The sequence below is a fragment of the Patagioenas fasciata genome, chromosome Z (assembly GCF_037038585.1).
Source record: "Patagioenas fasciata isolate bPatFas1 chromosome Z, bPatFas1.hap1, whole genome shotgun sequence".
Classification (NCBI taxonomy): domain Eukaryota; kingdom Metazoa; phylum Chordata; class Aves; order Columbiformes; family Columbidae; genus Patagioenas; species Patagioenas fasciata.
The window spans coordinates 66,551,139-66,569,762 of record NC_092560.1 but is presented as its reverse complement, the minus strand read 5'-3'; the positions used below and the strand labels follow the sequence as shown (position 1 = coordinate 66,569,762).

Sequence of the window (18,624 nt, the reverse complement as noted above, 5' to 3'; positions counted from 1 at the left end):
AGTAGTTAAGGACAGAGGATTGTGAAAAGTTACTGAGTTATTTAGGCATTGTTATACTGAGTCACTGAGTTATTTAAGCATTGTGAGGATCTCCCAGCATCTCCACTGGGCATATCGAACTGTCACACCCTTGAAGATCTCCTGGGCCCAAACCCAGCAAAGATTTTTAAGCGGAAGAAGGAAATTCACAAACACTCATTTTTAAGCAGTGAATACTGCCTTGTTCCATAGCTAGGAGATTTTTTTTTTCCCCAGAAAAGGAGGAGAAAACTAAATTAGTGTTCTTCATCCAGCACTTGATGACTATACACCTCTCCATACGCTTCAAATAAACCAATGTTAAATAGCTGCTAGTTTTAATGTTAGACTTTGTGAAGTTTATTTGCGTTACAGACATGCTTAGGATAAAGATGACACACATTCAGAAGGACCTGTTAGGTCTTCAAAGATCAGCAAGCATATAAACCCTCACTGGTACAGGAATCAAGGGTGCTCTGTGGTCATCTCTGAACCTCGGTTTGGTCAGGACATTGTCCTGTGCTTCTTAGATGAACAATTTCCACAACAGAAGTGCTAATTTAGAATATTCCATTCCTTATTCCATGAAGAAATCTTCAAGCAGAGTAAGAAACAAAATCTACTTAAGAGTATCATGAACAAAAACTCCAGCAGCTGTTTACATCAGGCTGAGTTTCCTGAGGGCAGGTGGGTGGAGAAGATCAGCAACATTCTTAAGCATGCCCCTGCTAGCCAGCATGTGCAGATGTTAGGAGTATTAAAATCTAAAATGATGGTTTCACTACCAAATTCACCTTTATTCCAAATTTCAGACCTGAAAGAAAAACTTTCCTAAAGAAAAGGATCAGGAGCGCATTCAATAACATACATTTATGCAGGAATTTTTTTCCCCTAATGTGTCGGGAAAAGAAAGAGACTAGATTATTTTCAGTTTAGTTTGTTGTTGCTTTTAAATTAAATAAAAGAACCTCACCCATTTTCCACCATCAAGACTAAACAGTTGTTAACTTAGAAAAGTTTGGTCCTCATTAAAGTGAGGAAAAACATTCAGGAGTCATTGAGATCAAGCACATTTACTCATCTTTTAGTGAACTGACTGTATTATAAATACCATGGGAATGTGAGGGCCCTCACTCTCCTCACTACATTTTAATTCTGCCCTTGTGCAGGATCAAGAAACTGAATTAATATACCTAAGCTATTAAATCCTCAGTGAGACCATGAAAACTTGATTTAATCAAAATGTTTTACTGGCTCATTTAAACTGACAATATGATTAGACAACAGCGAAAGCCATTGCAATGGAGAGAGAAGGATATATACATCTAGACACAAGAGGAAAAGAGCAGAAACACCAAGTTACATTGGTTTAAGTTTCTGTGGAACCACAGCCTTTTTGTACAGTTGTGTCCCACTGAAAGATTAAACTGGTACAGACACAGGGAAACACACAGTGATGGGGATCTTGAAAAGTTCTGCAGATGCTAACTTTAGAAAAAAGTTTTTCACTGCTGGAATTTTATTTACATTTCCACAAGTTATGCAGATATCATTGTAGTTTACCTGCAGATAAACAATCTTCTGAAACACATCTTCTCTCATGCTCATCTCCACATCAAAATTAGAAAGCTTTTTGTCAGCTTCTGTACTTGCTAAGCGTACCTCTTTGTCAGGTGAGACATGTTGGGGAAAATCCAACATGCTTCTTTCCACTGTTTAAATAAAAGACAATGAACACTTACACAGAAGACTATAAATGCTTTAAGGATAAGGAACTTCCCCCCTTCTGATAATTATAGAAGACATAAGAAACAAGTAACCAAAGCAATCTGACACTTCAGATCAGGCTTGAAGCAAATAAAGTGACTGAGGATAATGTAAAACTGAATAAGTGAAAGGACAAAACTGCACACCATTTTAACAAACATTTTACAGAAACTATTACCCAAGCTTAATTATCTCACCTTCTTACTTCTACAAAGACAACTGAAAGATGTATGAATATGATACGTGGTTTTCAAAAGATGAACCATCTATAAGTGAAGTCTGACATTGTCTCATAGCTGACACATATACTCTCGTGTTAGCATTTGAGGTAAAAAGCTCTGAATCTTTCAAACAGGCCCATCTGTCCTGAAGTTATTTTTACATTGTTATGTAAACAATGTATCCCCATCTTCTCTTCTGTGTTTAAGAACAGTAAAGCAGACACAGAAGATGCTAGAGATCAGAAGCTGATTAATACTACTTTTTTAGAATACACTATTGAGATTAAGTAAATCCTTGCTTATTAAAGAAATATTGCATCTTATAACAACATTGAGTACAAGTGTTAAAATAGAAATGAATTAACTTAATTCAAAACCAATTATAATTTCATGCCCTTCGACCTCCCCAAAAGCACATCTTAGAGTAACAACATTTCAGGATGATTTAAAACTCTGTAATTTTATGCAATCCGAAGTTGTTTTATCAAACCATGAGATACTCTCAGCCCTTCTTTGGAATGTAAACAGGGGCATACAGTTCTTCTTGAAGCTCATAGGAAACTTCCCCACCCTACACCTCCTGTCCTCATGCCAAGATGTTTCAAAATCTTGAAGTGAATTTTAACAGCTTCTAAGTGAAATGTAGGGTCTGTTGCCATCCGTGACTTTTCAGTTCCAGTTATTCAGGTAGGTCTTTCAAGTATATGTGAAAGGGACACATGGGACTTAAAAATCTAAGGTTTTAATGGAAGTCTTGCTGTCGTAATATGTCCATATGCCATGGACTGATTCACAGGTAAGTGATGCTAATTTCACATACAGCTTCAAAGATTAGCATTAAAAAGCTTAAATACAACTCACAACTGCAATAGCATGTAGAGAATAAAAAGTACATTTTGGAAGACACAAGTCTTAGTGGCTATTGCTGAGAAGCTGGTGGCCACTATTTTCTGAATCAAACATAGATTTTACTTGTCATTTAATTTAAAGCAGAGAGTTTTATACATTGGTGAAAAGGCTTATAATAATTATAGCAAATACATCAGTGCAATTAAAACTGAATCTGACAGGAAGCTGTTTGGATGAAGATTACTCAGTCTTTCTGTTAGCATCAATTCCAGTCAATTCACTCTGTGTACCTAAACTGTAATTCTAAGTAATGTAAAAGCCAGACCAATATTACAGGACAACAATTTGAGCTGCAGGCTTCTCTTTTCTCCTAGGTGAAGATTCTGCTCCAAGCCAAGGTGGCTGTTCTCAGCACCTCTGTTGCTGCGGCAGATTTTTTAGAGCATTTAAAAGAAATTAATATTATATTATAGTGACTACTTTTTGAGAGTCATGCAACCACCATGTGATAGGTTTTTCAAAATAAAGCCTCACAAGATACACTTTGATTTTTCCCATCTCCTCTGACTGACAATTGTTAACAAATTAACTGAATGACCTGTGTTTGACCATTAAACTCCATCCATGTATTGGCATGTCTTGGTAATTCATTCAGAACAATCTAGATCTGGCTGCATGACCAACAGCTCTCACTGGATTCTCCAAGGTCTTGCAGGCCATAACATAAAAGCAAGCAAGTAAAGCAGTCTTTTTTAAAAAAAAAAAAAACATTCAAAAATTCCCCACACTCTCAACCATCACATTTTCTCTACTAAGTGCTTATCAGCCTTTCCATTACTGCATTTGACTTGCTTGTCTCCGATTCTGTGTTATCTAAAAAAAAATGCACTGCCTATCAGGTTTGAAGGTGCTGTGCTTACCACAGATCCTGTAGTCTACACTGTTGCACATTGTCCCCTAGTGGTTGTACACAGTTGGAAAAGGAATGCTAACTGGGTTGGAGCTCCATGCACAAAAAGAAAACATGGGACCAGTGCAGTTCTCCAGATGTGTCAAAGAGATCAACAGCACGGTTCTGCTAATCCTTATTTTTGACTCTAGAATAAAGCAGCAGAACTTTGTAGATGATCATGAGACATATTGCTGAGAGGTCCTGAAAGATGTTTATGACCAGAGGACCCTTGAGAGGCCTCTACATGTTTTACACAAGAACAGCATGGATCAGAATTGCAAGCAACAATTATTTTTTCTCACTGTTTCCTTATGTGCAGACGGAATGCCCTGTGGAAAGACTCACAGAAAAAATATACTAACCTGCATATTCGACTTCTATATCTGCCAAGGCCCGTACAGTATTTTCATGTGTTACTTCTCCAGTATCAAGCATCCCAACAGTGTCATACACATGCTTTGTTTTCCTGATTAGTTCTTCTGTTCTTGTTCTAATTTGCTCTGGTGACAGGTCCCATCTCAAAAGGTTTCGGCCTGATGCTATGTATGAAGAAGCCTTGAGCTGGCTAGTAATTTCTGCTCCTAATGTCATTCTCAACACAAGCCGTGGCCCAAGGGACCTGAAAGTATAAAAATGATCTTTATATAGCAAAATTCTACTTCAAAAGGTAGTTTGTAGTAAACATCAAAAAAAGGCAACAGACCTTTAATAATTACAGAACATTTTTCAAAGCAAGAAAGAGCAAAGTACTTTTTAGAGCCATAGATTTTCCAACACAGGTATACACTGCCATTACCCTTATCAACTTCGTCTAATTTTAAATAAATCAGAAGTCTGTCTTCTACATTTTCCATCTAAATAATGACTAAGTCGAGAAAGGGCTATAAACTTTGGTATTGATAAAACCAGACAGATCAAGTTACTATTCAATCTTCTAAGAAAACAAGAATTACAGTTAATAAAACTCTACAAAAACAGGCAGCATTTACATTTTATAAATAAGGAAAAAAACCCCAAATGATGATTTGTAGATTCTGAATAACAAGAACTGCAAAGATGCACAAAACAAGACATTTTTAAAAGTCATTTGGTCATGTTCATTACAACAAATACTTTTATCTTTATGTGAGATGTGTGCCACATAATTGTCCATGGGAGGAAAACTTCTAGTTGTTACTCACTTGCAAATATATTCCTTTAATTGTTATGGACATTAAATAGGCAGTTTCACTCTATTGCCAGAAGATGTACATAAGTTTACTGTAATTTATGTACTACTTATCCTGATTATATAAAACAACCATATTTCAGCTTTAGCTAGGAGAAAAGTAAAACTTGCTATGGTGTTCAGCATCAGAGAATCACAGGAACATCATAGGAGGATCTATGGCTGGCAGAGACTTACTATGTGGCTCCTTATTTCGGTTGCATAATTTGAAACAAAAAACAAAAAAAAATTGTAATTATTACCACGTAAATTTTTTAACAATAACTAAAGAAATACAAGAACACACACAGAGACCTTGCTACTAAAGGGGATGTTTACTCAACACTAGTTTGCGTTTGTCCTTGTTTTGTTACAAACAAGACCAGTTTCTCTTTTAGTGAATTTTTCCTTTCAGCTAAGTTCTTCTAAGTAACTGCACTTTTCTGAAGTTGGATGCATGTTTTGGTAGACATAGCAACAGAATGCAAGGTCGCTGATAAGAATACACCTGAGAGGGGCAAAGAGGAGCGAACTGAACAGGTGACTAAAACTGACCAACTAAGTATTCCATCGAATCCACGTGATACTTCATAAAAAAGTGGGAGATCACAAGGGTCTCATTCTTCTTCGACTACGGCCAGCATCTGGGAAGGACCCTGCCTGCCGTCCCTGTGACCTAGGGCCTAGTGACAGACCCTGCATCCTTGAATCCAGTTGCGGTCTGCTGCAGAGTCCAACCCAGGACGTACCTGTGTCTGCTGTGCAGCTCCTGGAGCAGTGCTGAGCTTTGCCAGGGAATTAAAAGATTGGTTTTGTGTATTTTGTATTATTCTGTCTTTTTTTTATTAGTAGCATCAGTAAAACATTTTTAACTTTTCCCAACTTGCAACTCCTCTCTCTCTCTTTGCCTCTCTTTGCCCACCTATTACCTTTCCTTAGTGGGGAGGTGAAGGCTAGGGGTAGGGCGGAGGGGAGAGGGTTAACAAAGCATCTGTTATGGTTTATTGTCACCCTGCAATTAAGCAGTGACAACATTATATAACTTTTCCTCTTAATGCTAGCCATTGTACCTGTATTAATTTTACTGCAAAACCAGTCTGGTATGCATGTAAGTGCTCAGATAGGTTTTTGCAAACAATGCAGGGAGCATGCATAAAAGGACAGGCAATTTTAGCCTGAAGGAAATCAAAGCAGAAGAGTGAAATGTCAGTAAACTGAAAAGAGCTGCATGCAGGGCTCCTCTCTAAAGGCAAGACTTTTTATTAAGAGACTAACTTCACTCATCTATGAGAGGAATTCTCTAGAAATAGCATAGCCAAAATTACTTCTATGCAAGACAAAAAAAAAAAGACAACACTTCTATCTACAGTTTATGTTGACTTTTTTTTTTTCTTGTTACCAGAGTTTCTTCAAATCCTCCCATACCAATGTAGCCAAGATGTTTGCTTTTCCCTTCTAGTGGCACACAAAAACATCCATGTCCTGTATGCTGATGACGTAACTATGAAAATGAAGCCTGAATAAATAATATTCCTTCTACCTCTCTTCTGTCTCTCTGATACCAACTTAGTTCTGACATTAATGCCTTAGTAGCTTCTCCACTGGACTATTAAAACTTTGAATTACATTTAGAAGTTTATGATAAATGAAGATGCTTTCATGAAAGCAAAACCTTAAGTATTAGCATTCTCAGAATGCATTAGTTTCCATTCCCCAAAATCACTGAATTCTACCTTGAGTCTACAATCCATTAAATAGTACTTCATTATACCATGAACAGCTTCCCACTACAGTGCCCTATGTCCAGTTTTTAACACATTACTAGTGCATCTCTGGTACAACCTCATGGGAGCTGAAGGGGAACCTACTCAAAAAGTAGGTTCAAGGTTCTGAACTCTACCCATTCCCCTCTGGTCCCTCTGCCTCCCCTGGAGAATATCAGAAAGAACAGGAAATACGCCAAATTAAGATCAAAATAAAAGTAAAATAGAATCAAAGGAAAACAACAGCCTGAACAACATAAAATCTGACAACTATGCTGAAGCGCAGGATGTGAAGAAGATATTATTTTTTAAAGGGAACATACGGCTTTCTGTCATTCATTTTTTTCACCTAGACATGCAGAAAACGCAGACCCATCACTGACCAACTACATATTGTTAGAAAAAAACCCACTAAAATAGCCACAGCACCAAGAGATTACACTAATTATTAAACTTGTTAGACAGACTGAAATTAAAGTTGGCTTTACTTCACAAACTTGAATGCAGGGTCCCTTATTACTGCAGAACACTACTTTTAAATACCAAAAAAAGATGCCACCTGATTTTCTTGGTATATTGACAAGTTACACTGAAGAATATCCACACAAATTTGACAGCTGCATAAGTGATTTCAATGAACACCAGCAGGTAGTTGTCTGCTAGAGACACAAAACCACAGAACTGCCTAGTTTTTAAATGCTCATAAACTTGACTCCTGCTGCTGATACAAGGAAGCAGTAATTTATGTAGATTAACACAAGCAGTACGAACTCAAAAAACCTGTGTTTCTAACTGACCAAATGAAGGTGGGCCTTCAAAAACTGTAACATAACATTTCACATTAAAAAAAATCACTACATGCAACTCTTCAAATAACCATTTAGACACCTGTTTTTAACTTGTTACCAGTCAATCAGATTGTACTTAGGGACAATGTAACTGACAGATTAATAAAAAATAACATTCAAGTAAAAATATACACATAGGTGAAATCTTGGCCATTTCTTTCATGGCTTGGTAATTTATATTCTTTGTCTACATAAAAATATAAATAAATTCCCCAAACTCCATCTATCATGCCACAATAAAAATGATAATTTACTAACTTTATCTTAGTTGTTTAAGAAACAAAGAAACTATGCTAAAATTAAGGATTAAATAGACTTCAAAGAAACAAGGAAGAGGATTATAGTTGAAATAGTGCAACTGTTTCAAAAATGCTCTGTATCTACACTTGCCATGTTATTAGAGAGAAAACACTACAGTAAATTGTATCGCTGAGGGAAACTTTAACTTCCCAGATATAAACTGGAAAACACATCAAATTAATAATGGTAGGAACCAAACGCAACAGAAAACAGCTTTCTTCAAACAGCAACTGAACCAACAAGACACAATTATTATTTTAGGTTTGCTTTTGATAAATAGCAGCAACATTATAGAAGAACCAACTACTGCTTGGACTGAGCAATCAGAAGCTGATTCAGTTTAAATTAGACAGAAGGATAAACTATGCAGGTCTGTAAATAGTGTTAAGCGCATACTGCAATCATTCCATGTGGCCATGAGCAGGCTGTTGCTAGTGCCTGAACTGACTGGTTCAAACTGCTTCAAGCAATACACTCAGTTTTCTGTGGTGCTGTGTAAAATTGTAAACATATCCTTAATCAAGGCTTGTTTAGATAAGGTTTACATCCAGCAGCAGTATTGTCTCAAGATATTCTTCTTCTTTCCTTTTCCTCCCCCTTTGATGCTCATTTCTGGCCTTGTATACCATTCCATGAATAACATCAGCATAACTGTTGGTAGGGTCATACTTTGGAAAGAGTCAGGGCAGCATACAGGTAGAAAATGAACTGGACTAAAAAAATGCAAGGGGGACAGGTTTTGGTTTGTTCGGGTTTTTTTAAGCTTATGAGTTCCATCATCTGCTTGATGTGTAACTTCAAAACAGTTGTACTGGTGAAATGAAGTATCAAAAGTGTCAATAAACACCTAAGCCTGCACTGCTGTCAGAAACACATATGAAACACCTGGATTTAGTCTAGCAAAAGAGTCTCAATATAATTGCTGTCAATAAGCATACAATTTAAATGACCGAAAGTGAAAAGAGCTATTGATGTTAAGACACAATAATAACATAAGAATGAAGTTAAATAAAATACTTGCAAGCTAGAATTTTAAGATAAGTTTGTAACCGTGAGGGCAGTCAGATGCCGAAACTGCTGCCCAGTGAGCACCAGGAAGTGAAAAAACCTCTATTTATTACACGGAACTTGAGCAGATTATAAAATGGATTATATTACTTGGTTATCTAACATAGCACAAGACTAGACTTAATCACCCCAGTTGTCCTTTCCGGTCCCTGTGAGGTCCTTCGATACTAAAGCACCTTTATTTACATTGCATTGTTACTATGAATATCTAACTGGCCTCCATTGGCAACCTGCACTGGTCTGTTTCTTGGGTAAGGTCTATGGCATCTAGTAATAGCAGTGGAATGACATACAGGGCAGATAGAAATACATTATGTGTTTGTGCACTGCTTCATCTATCTATGAGAAGTTCAGGGGGAAAGGCACAGAAAGTTTGGTTTGGACTTTCAGCGACGAAAGAGTATTATAGAAGCAGCTGTTTTCACAAATTATGTCTGTCAATCCTAGAAGCAGTAAGAGTGGTAATTTCTACCAAAAGCAGTGTAAGTTGAATAACAACTTAAAAGCTTAGTAGCTACTTCTAAAAGTGGATTTTTAAGAAGAAAACAAAGCTTCTAAGTTACAGACTGCAATAATTGCTATTTTTGCTGGAAGGCCAGGTAATTTATTTTACCATCAAATCTACAATTTGATTACTTGCTGCTTCTGGAAAATATAAATTTGATTTTAGAAAGGAGAAGGACCTTTACAATACTCTAATACAGCAATACCATGGCCAATGTAACTACTGCAGAAACAAAACAATTAAATTTAGAGACTGATTTTTAACTTGTGCAGTAAGTATTTTAAACATATTAAACACTTCACAGAATCACAGAATGTTAGGGATCGGAAGGGACCTCAAAAAATCATCTAGTCCAACCCTCCTGCCAGAGCAGGAACACCAAGATAAGGTTACACGGGAATGTGTCCAGGCGGGTTTTGAATGTCTCCAGAGAAGGAGAAGCCACAACCCCCCTGGGCAGCTTGTTCCAGTGTCTGTCACCCTCACTGTGAAGAAATTTCTTCTCAAATTTCAGTGGAACCCCCTGTGTTCCAGTCTATACCCATTGCCCCTTGTCCTATCACCGGTTGTCACTGAGAAGAGCCTGGCTCCATTCTCATGACACTCATCCTTTATATATTTATAAACATTAATGAGGTCACCCCTCAGTCTCCTCCAAGCTAGAGAGACCCAGCTCCCTCAGCCTTTCCTCATAAGGGAGATGCTCCACTCTCTTCATCATCTTTGTGGCCATGCGCTGGACTCTCTCCAGCAGTTCCCTGTCCTTCTTGAACTGAGGGGCCCAGAACTGGACACAATATTCCAGGTGTGGTCTCACCAGGGCAGAGTAGAGGTGAAGGAGAACCTCTCTTGACCTACTAACCACCCCCCTTCTAATACACCCAAGGATGCCATTGGCCTTCCTGCCCGCAAGGGCACAGTGCTGGCTCATGGTCATCCCGCTGTCCACCAGGACGCCCAGGTCCCTTTCCCCTGCGCTGCTCTCTAACAGGTCATTCCCCAACTTACACTGGAACCTGGGGTTGTTCCTGCCCAGATGCAAGACTCTACACTTGCCCTTGTTATATTTCATTAAATTTTTCCCCGCCCAACTCTCCAGCCCGTCCAGGTCTTGCTGGATGGCAGACTTATGCAAGCCTGGTTTGTTTACAAACATTTTCTGTTACTGGAACACGTTAAGCAACCCTTTGTGCATGTGTTCCATTAACACTATTAAAACAAAAAAAGGAAGTCACAATCTATGAAGCAGAAGCAGCAAAAGGTAATACCAGCTTTAGAAAGTACAAACACAAAAATATGCAAGCTTGTTCACAATATGCTCCTACTACTGAAAGTCACTTTATAACATTAAGATTTAAGCCTGCTCTCTCATTTAACTCTGATTACATATGGATAGCTATGACCCCATCTAAGACTCTTTAACAGTACTTCCAGTTTTCAAATTATTCTTCACCTGAACAGTATTAGCTACAATGACAAGTACGATTTTACAGAATAAAGTGTATTAATAAATGTGTTTCTGGGAAACATATATACAGACCAGTTTATTGTACTGGCTAATATCTCTGGCAGTTCCAAACAGCCACACAAAAATTGGAGTATATCAATTTCACATAGGGTGGGAAATTCTGTTGTCTGCCAAATAAGGTCTGAGGTAACTTCAGGGTTAAAGTGGTAGCCAAGATTTTAAAAAGAAGAGAGAAAAAAAAAAAAAAACAAAAAAACAAAAAAACAGAAAGAAAGGGGTCTCAAATTCAGATTAGTCAGTAATCCTCTAGTTTTTAAATCCTCTAATAGCAAATAAATACAATTAAGTTTTTCTTGCTGCACCATATGTATAATTCAGGGGACATTCCTACAGATATAAGTAAGAGCAGATTTGAAAATCACAACAAACAAAATTAAAAACCTTTTCAATCAGTAATTTACTGTATGAAGTTTTGTAAAAGCTGCCAATTAAAAACAGCAGGAGGACCATTTTGGTCTTTCTGTCTATTGAAACAGTAGGTCTCAGTTAAACAACACTTCCTAGTCTTACAGGCTGCTGGAGAATCAGCACTGCACACTGGAAGCACCCTGTGAAAACCACTTCCATCAGGTAACTGCAACCAATGCTCATGGGGTCTCGGCGCCCTGACTCCACCTGGCAGTCCCATTAAACACAAAAACAACTCGAACATCTAGACGTGTCCCACCAAAGCAACATAAACACTGACAGTTTGCCTCAAGACAAATTAATAGTTGAATATTGTGTCACATATTGCATTTCCCTGAAAGTAAGACTCAAATGCTATTGAATGTGTATAAATGATAGCAGACAGGCATGGTCTAAGCAAGGCTTTATAACAGTCAAGCATCATATGGAATGAAATACTTTTTGCTTTTTATTTAAATGGAGAAGTAGAAAAGCATTTCACAACCAAATTACAATGAGTATTCAGCAGCATCTAATATAATGTAAGATACATTGCAACCAGTCAGTGTTCTCAGGATGGATTTTAAGACAGAAAATTAATAGGCTACAATCTTTGTATTATTTAAAGATCCTTAATTCTTGATTGAATTTTACATATATCTCATTGTTCTATTATTGACTCACAGTTTCAGACAAGAAGTAATTGCATGTTTTATAGTAAAGCAAGGACAAAAATTAAGCAAAGTAAGCAAAGGACTGAGTAACCCAAGACAAAAACAGGAATGGAGAGGGTAAGAAAAAAGTCCAAGCCAGAACAAGCAAAGTACAGTTAAATCTCTCCAAGCTAAGCAAAGGGCAGCATTATTTCAGTTGAGCCAAAGGAATGAGACTACAGCCTCACAATGTAAGTCATCACTTTTGCCTGCTGGACACTTGTGAAGTACTCATTACAATTTGCTTCTCGGTCCTTTCATCTATTTTGGTCTTGACAGTACATGGAACATTGAATACATGCCTTGAATTCCCGGGCCATTTTCCTTAGGAAAGTACTTGGCTCTGTTCCATGACTGTGTTCAGCACAGACAGATCTCACTACAGAAAGAAGATAGCATGTTTAGCACATCCTAATTTAAAGCTCCATAACTGCCATTAGAAACTGTTGTGATTGGGTTTTTTTGGTTTGGTTGGTTTAGTTTTGTTGTTTGTTGTTTGGTGTTTGTTTTTTTTTGTTTGTTTGTTTGTTTGTTTGTTTTTGTTTTTGTTTTTTTTTCTTCAGCTGCATTTGAAGTAATATAAGAAAATCTAGCACCTTTTAACACTAAACCCTCAATTTTGCCACTACTTCTTTCAGGAAGAAACAATTCTCTACAACTTAATTCACTGTATACTCTACATTGATTACAGTCCTATAATAGATACACTTCTAGCTCTTCGGATCAATGTGAGTCAAAAAAGCTTGCAAGTTATATAAACATTTTAAAATCTTTATTGACACATATATTACCCTCAGTGTTGCTTTTATGACCTTACTATCTGGCAACAAATGTTTACTGATTTCTCTGATAAATTTAACTTCAATAGCAAAGTAATTTAAAAAGGCACTCTTTGGCAGCCAAAAGAAAATCCAGACCTTAAGTAGGAATGCATACATATACATAATCTGTTACAACCTAAATACTCTACCTTTTCCCCCAGTCCCCATTCCCCTCCAACAGTCTTTAAACAAAACAAATTTGGAAACTGGTCTGATTGACTTCCATAAGGGGAGGCAATTTACATACAGTAATCTGGAGCAGAACACATAGAAGTGTCAGGGTACTGCTTCTGCAGTGTTGGATCTCTAAAATTATGGTATCCATGATTCTAGGAAAAATAACAACAAACAACAAAACATGTAGACACAAACATGCAAAAAAACAAACAACTCCCCCAAAACAAACAAACAAAACCACAAAAAAACCTCACCACACACACACAAAAAACAACCAACCAACACTAAAAACCAAGCAACCAAAAAGAAACCCAACCAAACATCACCCACCAAAAATACCCCCCAAAAAACTAAACCACCAAGCAAACCCAAACCAAATCCCAAAATCACTAGGACTGCTAAACCAGGTTTTAAACCAACTGTGTGTCACAGCAAACCTCCACCGTAGCACAACATGCGTGGAGGATCTTAGAAAGGAAGTTGAGAGAATTTTCAACACTCACATGCAGACAATACTACACTGAATTTAGTGCAGGAGGTACTTAGATTTACCTTATTGTTTATTTCTACCATCAGGTGAACTATGGAAACACAGTGGAAAAAAACACTGTTTTCATGGCCCTAGGTCTCAGGTGCTGCTACATAAGCGTCTATCATATGTCTATCATGTCAGCAATATAAACAGCAGGTAAAGTACATACTATTTAGTGCAAACACCACACACTATTACTGCAAGGATATTTCAGTGCTTGAATGGAATCAGCAAATGCATGAAAAACAGTCTGTTGATTTCAACTAAAAAAGAAGTGGTGCTGCAGGACAGAGAAAACTATTGAAGAGGGTTTCTAAACACAAAAGGGTTCTTTGATTTACAACTGCAGTTAATCAGTTCAGCCTGTACCACGGAAATATCCCTTGATTTCCCATTGATCTTCATTCTCACACAGTCCAAGCAATGAGAAATGTTCTTTGTCATTCCTAGTTAGTTGGAAAATTCTGTGTCTTTGTGGCAGATGATGACCTAATCTTGCTTACTTGCACCATTTAAAGTCATTGCTCTTCTCGGGAAGACAGCGCATTCTAGCATGTCATGTTTGTATCAATGTTTGCAAATCCCAAACAGCGTTCTGTGCCACCGTGTGCCTGCTCAACACCACAAATTAGCCAAGCAAAGCCTGCTTTCTGTCCTGGCTTTTGAGCAACTAGTGACTTAATAACACTGAGTGCTTCCCAGGTTGGTTCCAGCTATGTAAAAGATTGTTTCAGCATGAAAAGTATGGCAAATAACTCCACTCATTTAACACTCTACAATAGCAACAAAAGGTGTCTCTGTTGAAGACAGAATTCTCAGAGAAGGTTTGGTGAACCCACACCCAATTATATTTTGCTCAGAGACAAGCGTAATTCCCCCCATCCTCATCTTGCCTTCCGTAATCTAAGTACCTACAATAAGTACCAAAGAAGAGTCTTCTCTATGAACTCACAAATCTACTGGAATTCTTTGAAGAAGTAACAATAGACAGAGATCTGTTAACATAATCTACTTGATTTCCAAAGACTGTTGTCCAGAAGGTCCTAAAGAAACAATGGTGCTGCAAAGTGAGAAGGGAGATCCTCTTATGGAAAAATGGTTAAAAGCTAGCAAAGAAACAGAAATGGCTGTTCATTTTTCTGAATGGAAGTAGGTGACCAGTGGAGCTCCACAGGGTCCCATGCTGCGTTCTGTATTCTTTCACATATTTACACAGGTTGGATTAATGAGGTGACAAAATTTCTTGATGATAAGGTACTGATTATAATGCACTGTACTACAGGAAACCACAAAAATAGGTGGAAGAGTATCACAACACTGAGTAAAATTTAATACCACTAACAAAGCGAATTTCAGTCTTGATAAATGTGAAGTGACATGCACTTCTGACTTTGCATACACAGTGATGAGCTGTGAGCTAATCTAGTAACTCTGGAGACATAACAGCCAAACACGAGTCAAGAAGCAGCTGAAAAGAAGGAAACTATAGGATTTGGTAGAGGTAGAAGAAAGAACAAAACACAAAGATTCATTATTCTACCCTGTAACGACATGAAGCACACAAATACTATGTGCAGTTCTGATCCTTCCAACAGTTATACACTCATCTTCTGTTCTGCCACCTGCCAAAACCTTCTCCTGTTCTACCAAGTCACAGTGAATTAGTAACAATCATCTGCAGTGAGGAATGGACTCATTCAAAAAACAATTAACTAGACTGGTACTCTACAGACTGGATTTAAAAAAAATTTAAAAAGCACAACAGAGGAAGTACTTCAAAGACTTATACAATTATGAAGAAGGAGGAGAGAATGAACAGGGATAAATTTTACCCCTATCACCTCCAGCATAACTCAGATTGAAGAGTTTTAGGAGGCTACTGCTGGACAAGTTTTTGCACAAGATCATATGAGATTACCTCCTTCCCCACCCAGAGTGGTTGTGGAGTCTCCTACTCCGGAGACATTCAAAACCCACCTGCACACCTTCCTGTGTAACCTCATTTAAGTGTTCCTGCTTGGCAGAGGGATTGGACTAGATGATCTTTTGAGGTCCCTTCTAATCCCTAACATTCTGTGATTCTGTGAACTGTTTCTGTGTTGGGAAGTCCTCAATTCCTAGATTGTTCTAAAAAGATAGTACTGTTCATTTGTCCTATCTTGCTTGCTTTCTGAGGTACCCGATCCTGGTTTCTGTAGAAGAAATAATAGAATTCTGAACTAACCCAAACCATTTAAGGAAGCATTTCTTCTCCTGTAGAGAGAATGACAGAACAATTATGTTCCCGAAAGCCATTACTTGACATTGCTTGGTCTGGTCCAGCTGGTGCTCCGTGGGTCAAACTTAGTCCAACAAATGCTTCTGAGCCTGACACTTTTGTCTCAGCCAGCCCAGGGAATGATTTTATTCTGTAAACTCTGTCTCATAGACTAATTGTTCTTCTGTAGCCTGCTGTGGTTAGAAAGGTAGCAGCTGTTGCTTTTGACCACAGGAAAAAAATGCTGCTGCAGTACACATAGGAGGTTGTGTAGTCCACAGAGCATGGGGAAATAGGAAAATGTACCACGTGTCCTGTCCTGGCCCTTGCCATTGCTGAATGAAAGCATATGCACACACTACGGTGATAAGCATGGTATAAGGAAGTGACTATAGAAGTTCTTCCTGTTTCTTTGCCCTCCAGCATAATTTCTCCTCCTCCCTCTTTCTTCCAGCCCCAGTTTCTTACTGGTTTACTTCTTCATCAAGAGGAAAGCTGGTGTTCAGAGCTTCTTTCCAGTGATGGAAATCCAAAATTAGATATTAAATATAAATTTTAGTTTTTCCAGAATTCATGTATATATATTTTCCTATTCAAATCCTGATTTTTCAGATTTTTCAAATAAATACTCCAAAATTCAAGGATCTCAGGTAATTATTTTAGGACACTGAAATTATTTGAATCAGTGTGTCTGCCTTTATTCAGATATTTTTTTCCATTTCTAAGAATATCCTCAAAATTAAACAGACTGCTGCACTTAATCTACATCTTACACCTGCCTTTTTCCATGCATTTTATTGAACTAAATATTAATATTTGAATCTTTCACATTCCAACAGGATCCAACAGGAAAAGTATTTAATTGGAAAAAGCCTCCCTTACAAAAGCTGGCTACTTTAACCAAAAGGATCAAACCTGTAACATAATTATTTTATTCAATGTAAGGCATGATACTTGAAACATGCTAAAAACTGAAATTTTTATCTTCTGTTAAGATGACCTTGGGAAAAGTAGATGTTGAGAATCTTTGCTGTTCAACATTTCTGTGACCAATTGCTTAAATTTTGAAGGTCAGTGGTCACTATTAGGTATTCAAGATCACTCTCTTTTGTGAAACATTTTTTTGGGCACACTCAAATGATGACTGGGGGGAAAAAAGTCACAATTAAGAAAGTGAAGTGATCATTCCTCACTGTACTTACAACAAGTGACGAAATAAGAAATATGTAAGTCAATACCCAATTCTTTATTATTACTTAAGGACGTATCTTTAGTTTCCAAACGCAAATTGCAAGCAAAAGTAGACCTTTTAGTTTTTTTCTAAAGAAAAAAACCTCCATGCTTCTTTTCCTTTCTTTCCTTCTTTTTATTGGAAAAATCTGTAGGACAAACAAGGACAGTAAACACAAAATACTGGGAACAGTGAAAATCACTACACAAAAGGAATGTAAATGCATATTAGGAAACAGTTGTGCACCTTATTCAACAAAATTGCTCAATTATTTTACAACAGCAGAAGCCTTATAAAAATAAAAAAAATCTGGATCTTATTTTCTAACTGCTAGTACCCCTCAATCCTAATTCAACCCAAACAAAGGCTGTGAAATAGGACAAAAATGGTACATTTTATGCAGTTAGCACAAAACTGTCATTTCTCTCAAGTCCACAAGAGGTAACCATCTTCTTCATTTTATACTCAAAATTCATCTCCATTTCCATTACCACAGCATATTTATAATCTGACTCTCTACTGTGTCCAGGTTTCCTATTAAATCTGGTTCTTTGCTTATATTGTTCTGCCCTCTCAGTTTCTCCAGCGATGACCATTTGTCTCACCCATCTAGAACTGCCTACAAGCCTTCTTCCACTCTTCATTTTCTGGCTTCACTTAGAGCTAGCATTCATTACAGATAAAAATAAGTATTTCTCCATTTAAAAACCCTTCAAAACCATATTTGTACACATCCCACCCCTCATATAACGCGAAATAGTGACGCATCTTTTTAAGAAGCAGAAACACATAAACCTGTCTCAGTTCACATACATCTTGCCGAAGAGCCCTAGTGCGACAGCTTTAAATCTCACTCCATTGTTTTCCTGCCCATTTCTCCCGCGGTGTGTCTGATACTCCATGCAAGAGCTACAAGGTGGAGACCTCGCCTCGCTCACTGAGGCCACCTGGAAGTTGTACCTAACGGAGGTTACTTCGGGCAAGGCGGACTGCGGGAAACACGCCGGGAGCTGAGGCAATAAACCGCACGGGCTGTGAAGTTTCCTGCGCTATTGTCTGCGCCGCTCACCTGCCGCCCGCCCCGCCGGCTACTTGGAACCGCCCCGCAGCCCCCGCCTCGGCCCGGCCGCACGGGGGCCAGTCAGACAGGCCCCACGCCCGGACCCACGCCCAGACACCCGCCCGCAGCCCGGGCCCGGCACCCCAGGGACGAGGAGCCTCATCAGCCGCGCGCGACTCGGGGCTCTCCGCGCTTCCAGTCAGGCGGCCCCCACGCCAGAGACCGGCTGCCGCCGCCAGCCCTGAGATGCCCCGCTCCCCTCCGCACCTACCTGCGAGCCGCGCCCGCGCACAGGGCCAGCATGAGGAGAGGGAGAAAGGGCCGGCTCTATTCCAACTGCCGCCCCGCCCTCTCTTCGGTCACGGGCACAGCCCCCGGCCCCCCGCCGCCGCCCTGTGCATCCGCTTCCGTCGCCGCTTC

The 18,624-nt window shown here is 38.6% G+C and overlaps 1 protein-coding gene across 1 annotated transcript in view; it reads right to left on the bottom strand.

Annotated features, from left to right (window-relative positions):
• The window catches only part of NLN (neurolysin), a 40,222-nt gene extending 21,603 nt beyond the window's left edge, over positions 1–18,619 (bottom strand). Inside the window, exons 1-3 of the mRNA XM_065861584.2 lie at positions 18,476–18,619; positions 4,170–4,426; positions 1,582–1,730 (exon numbers count right to left, since the gene is read on the bottom strand). Of these exons, the coding sequence (XP_065717656.1) occupies positions 1,582–1,730; positions 4,170–4,426; positions 18,476–18,507 (438 nt within the window). The 5' untranslated portion in view covers positions 18,508–18,619. The remainder of the gene's footprint in view (positions 1–1,581; positions 1,731–4,169; positions 4,427–18,475) is intronic.
• Between the last annotated feature and the right edge of the window lie 5 nt (positions 18,620–18,624).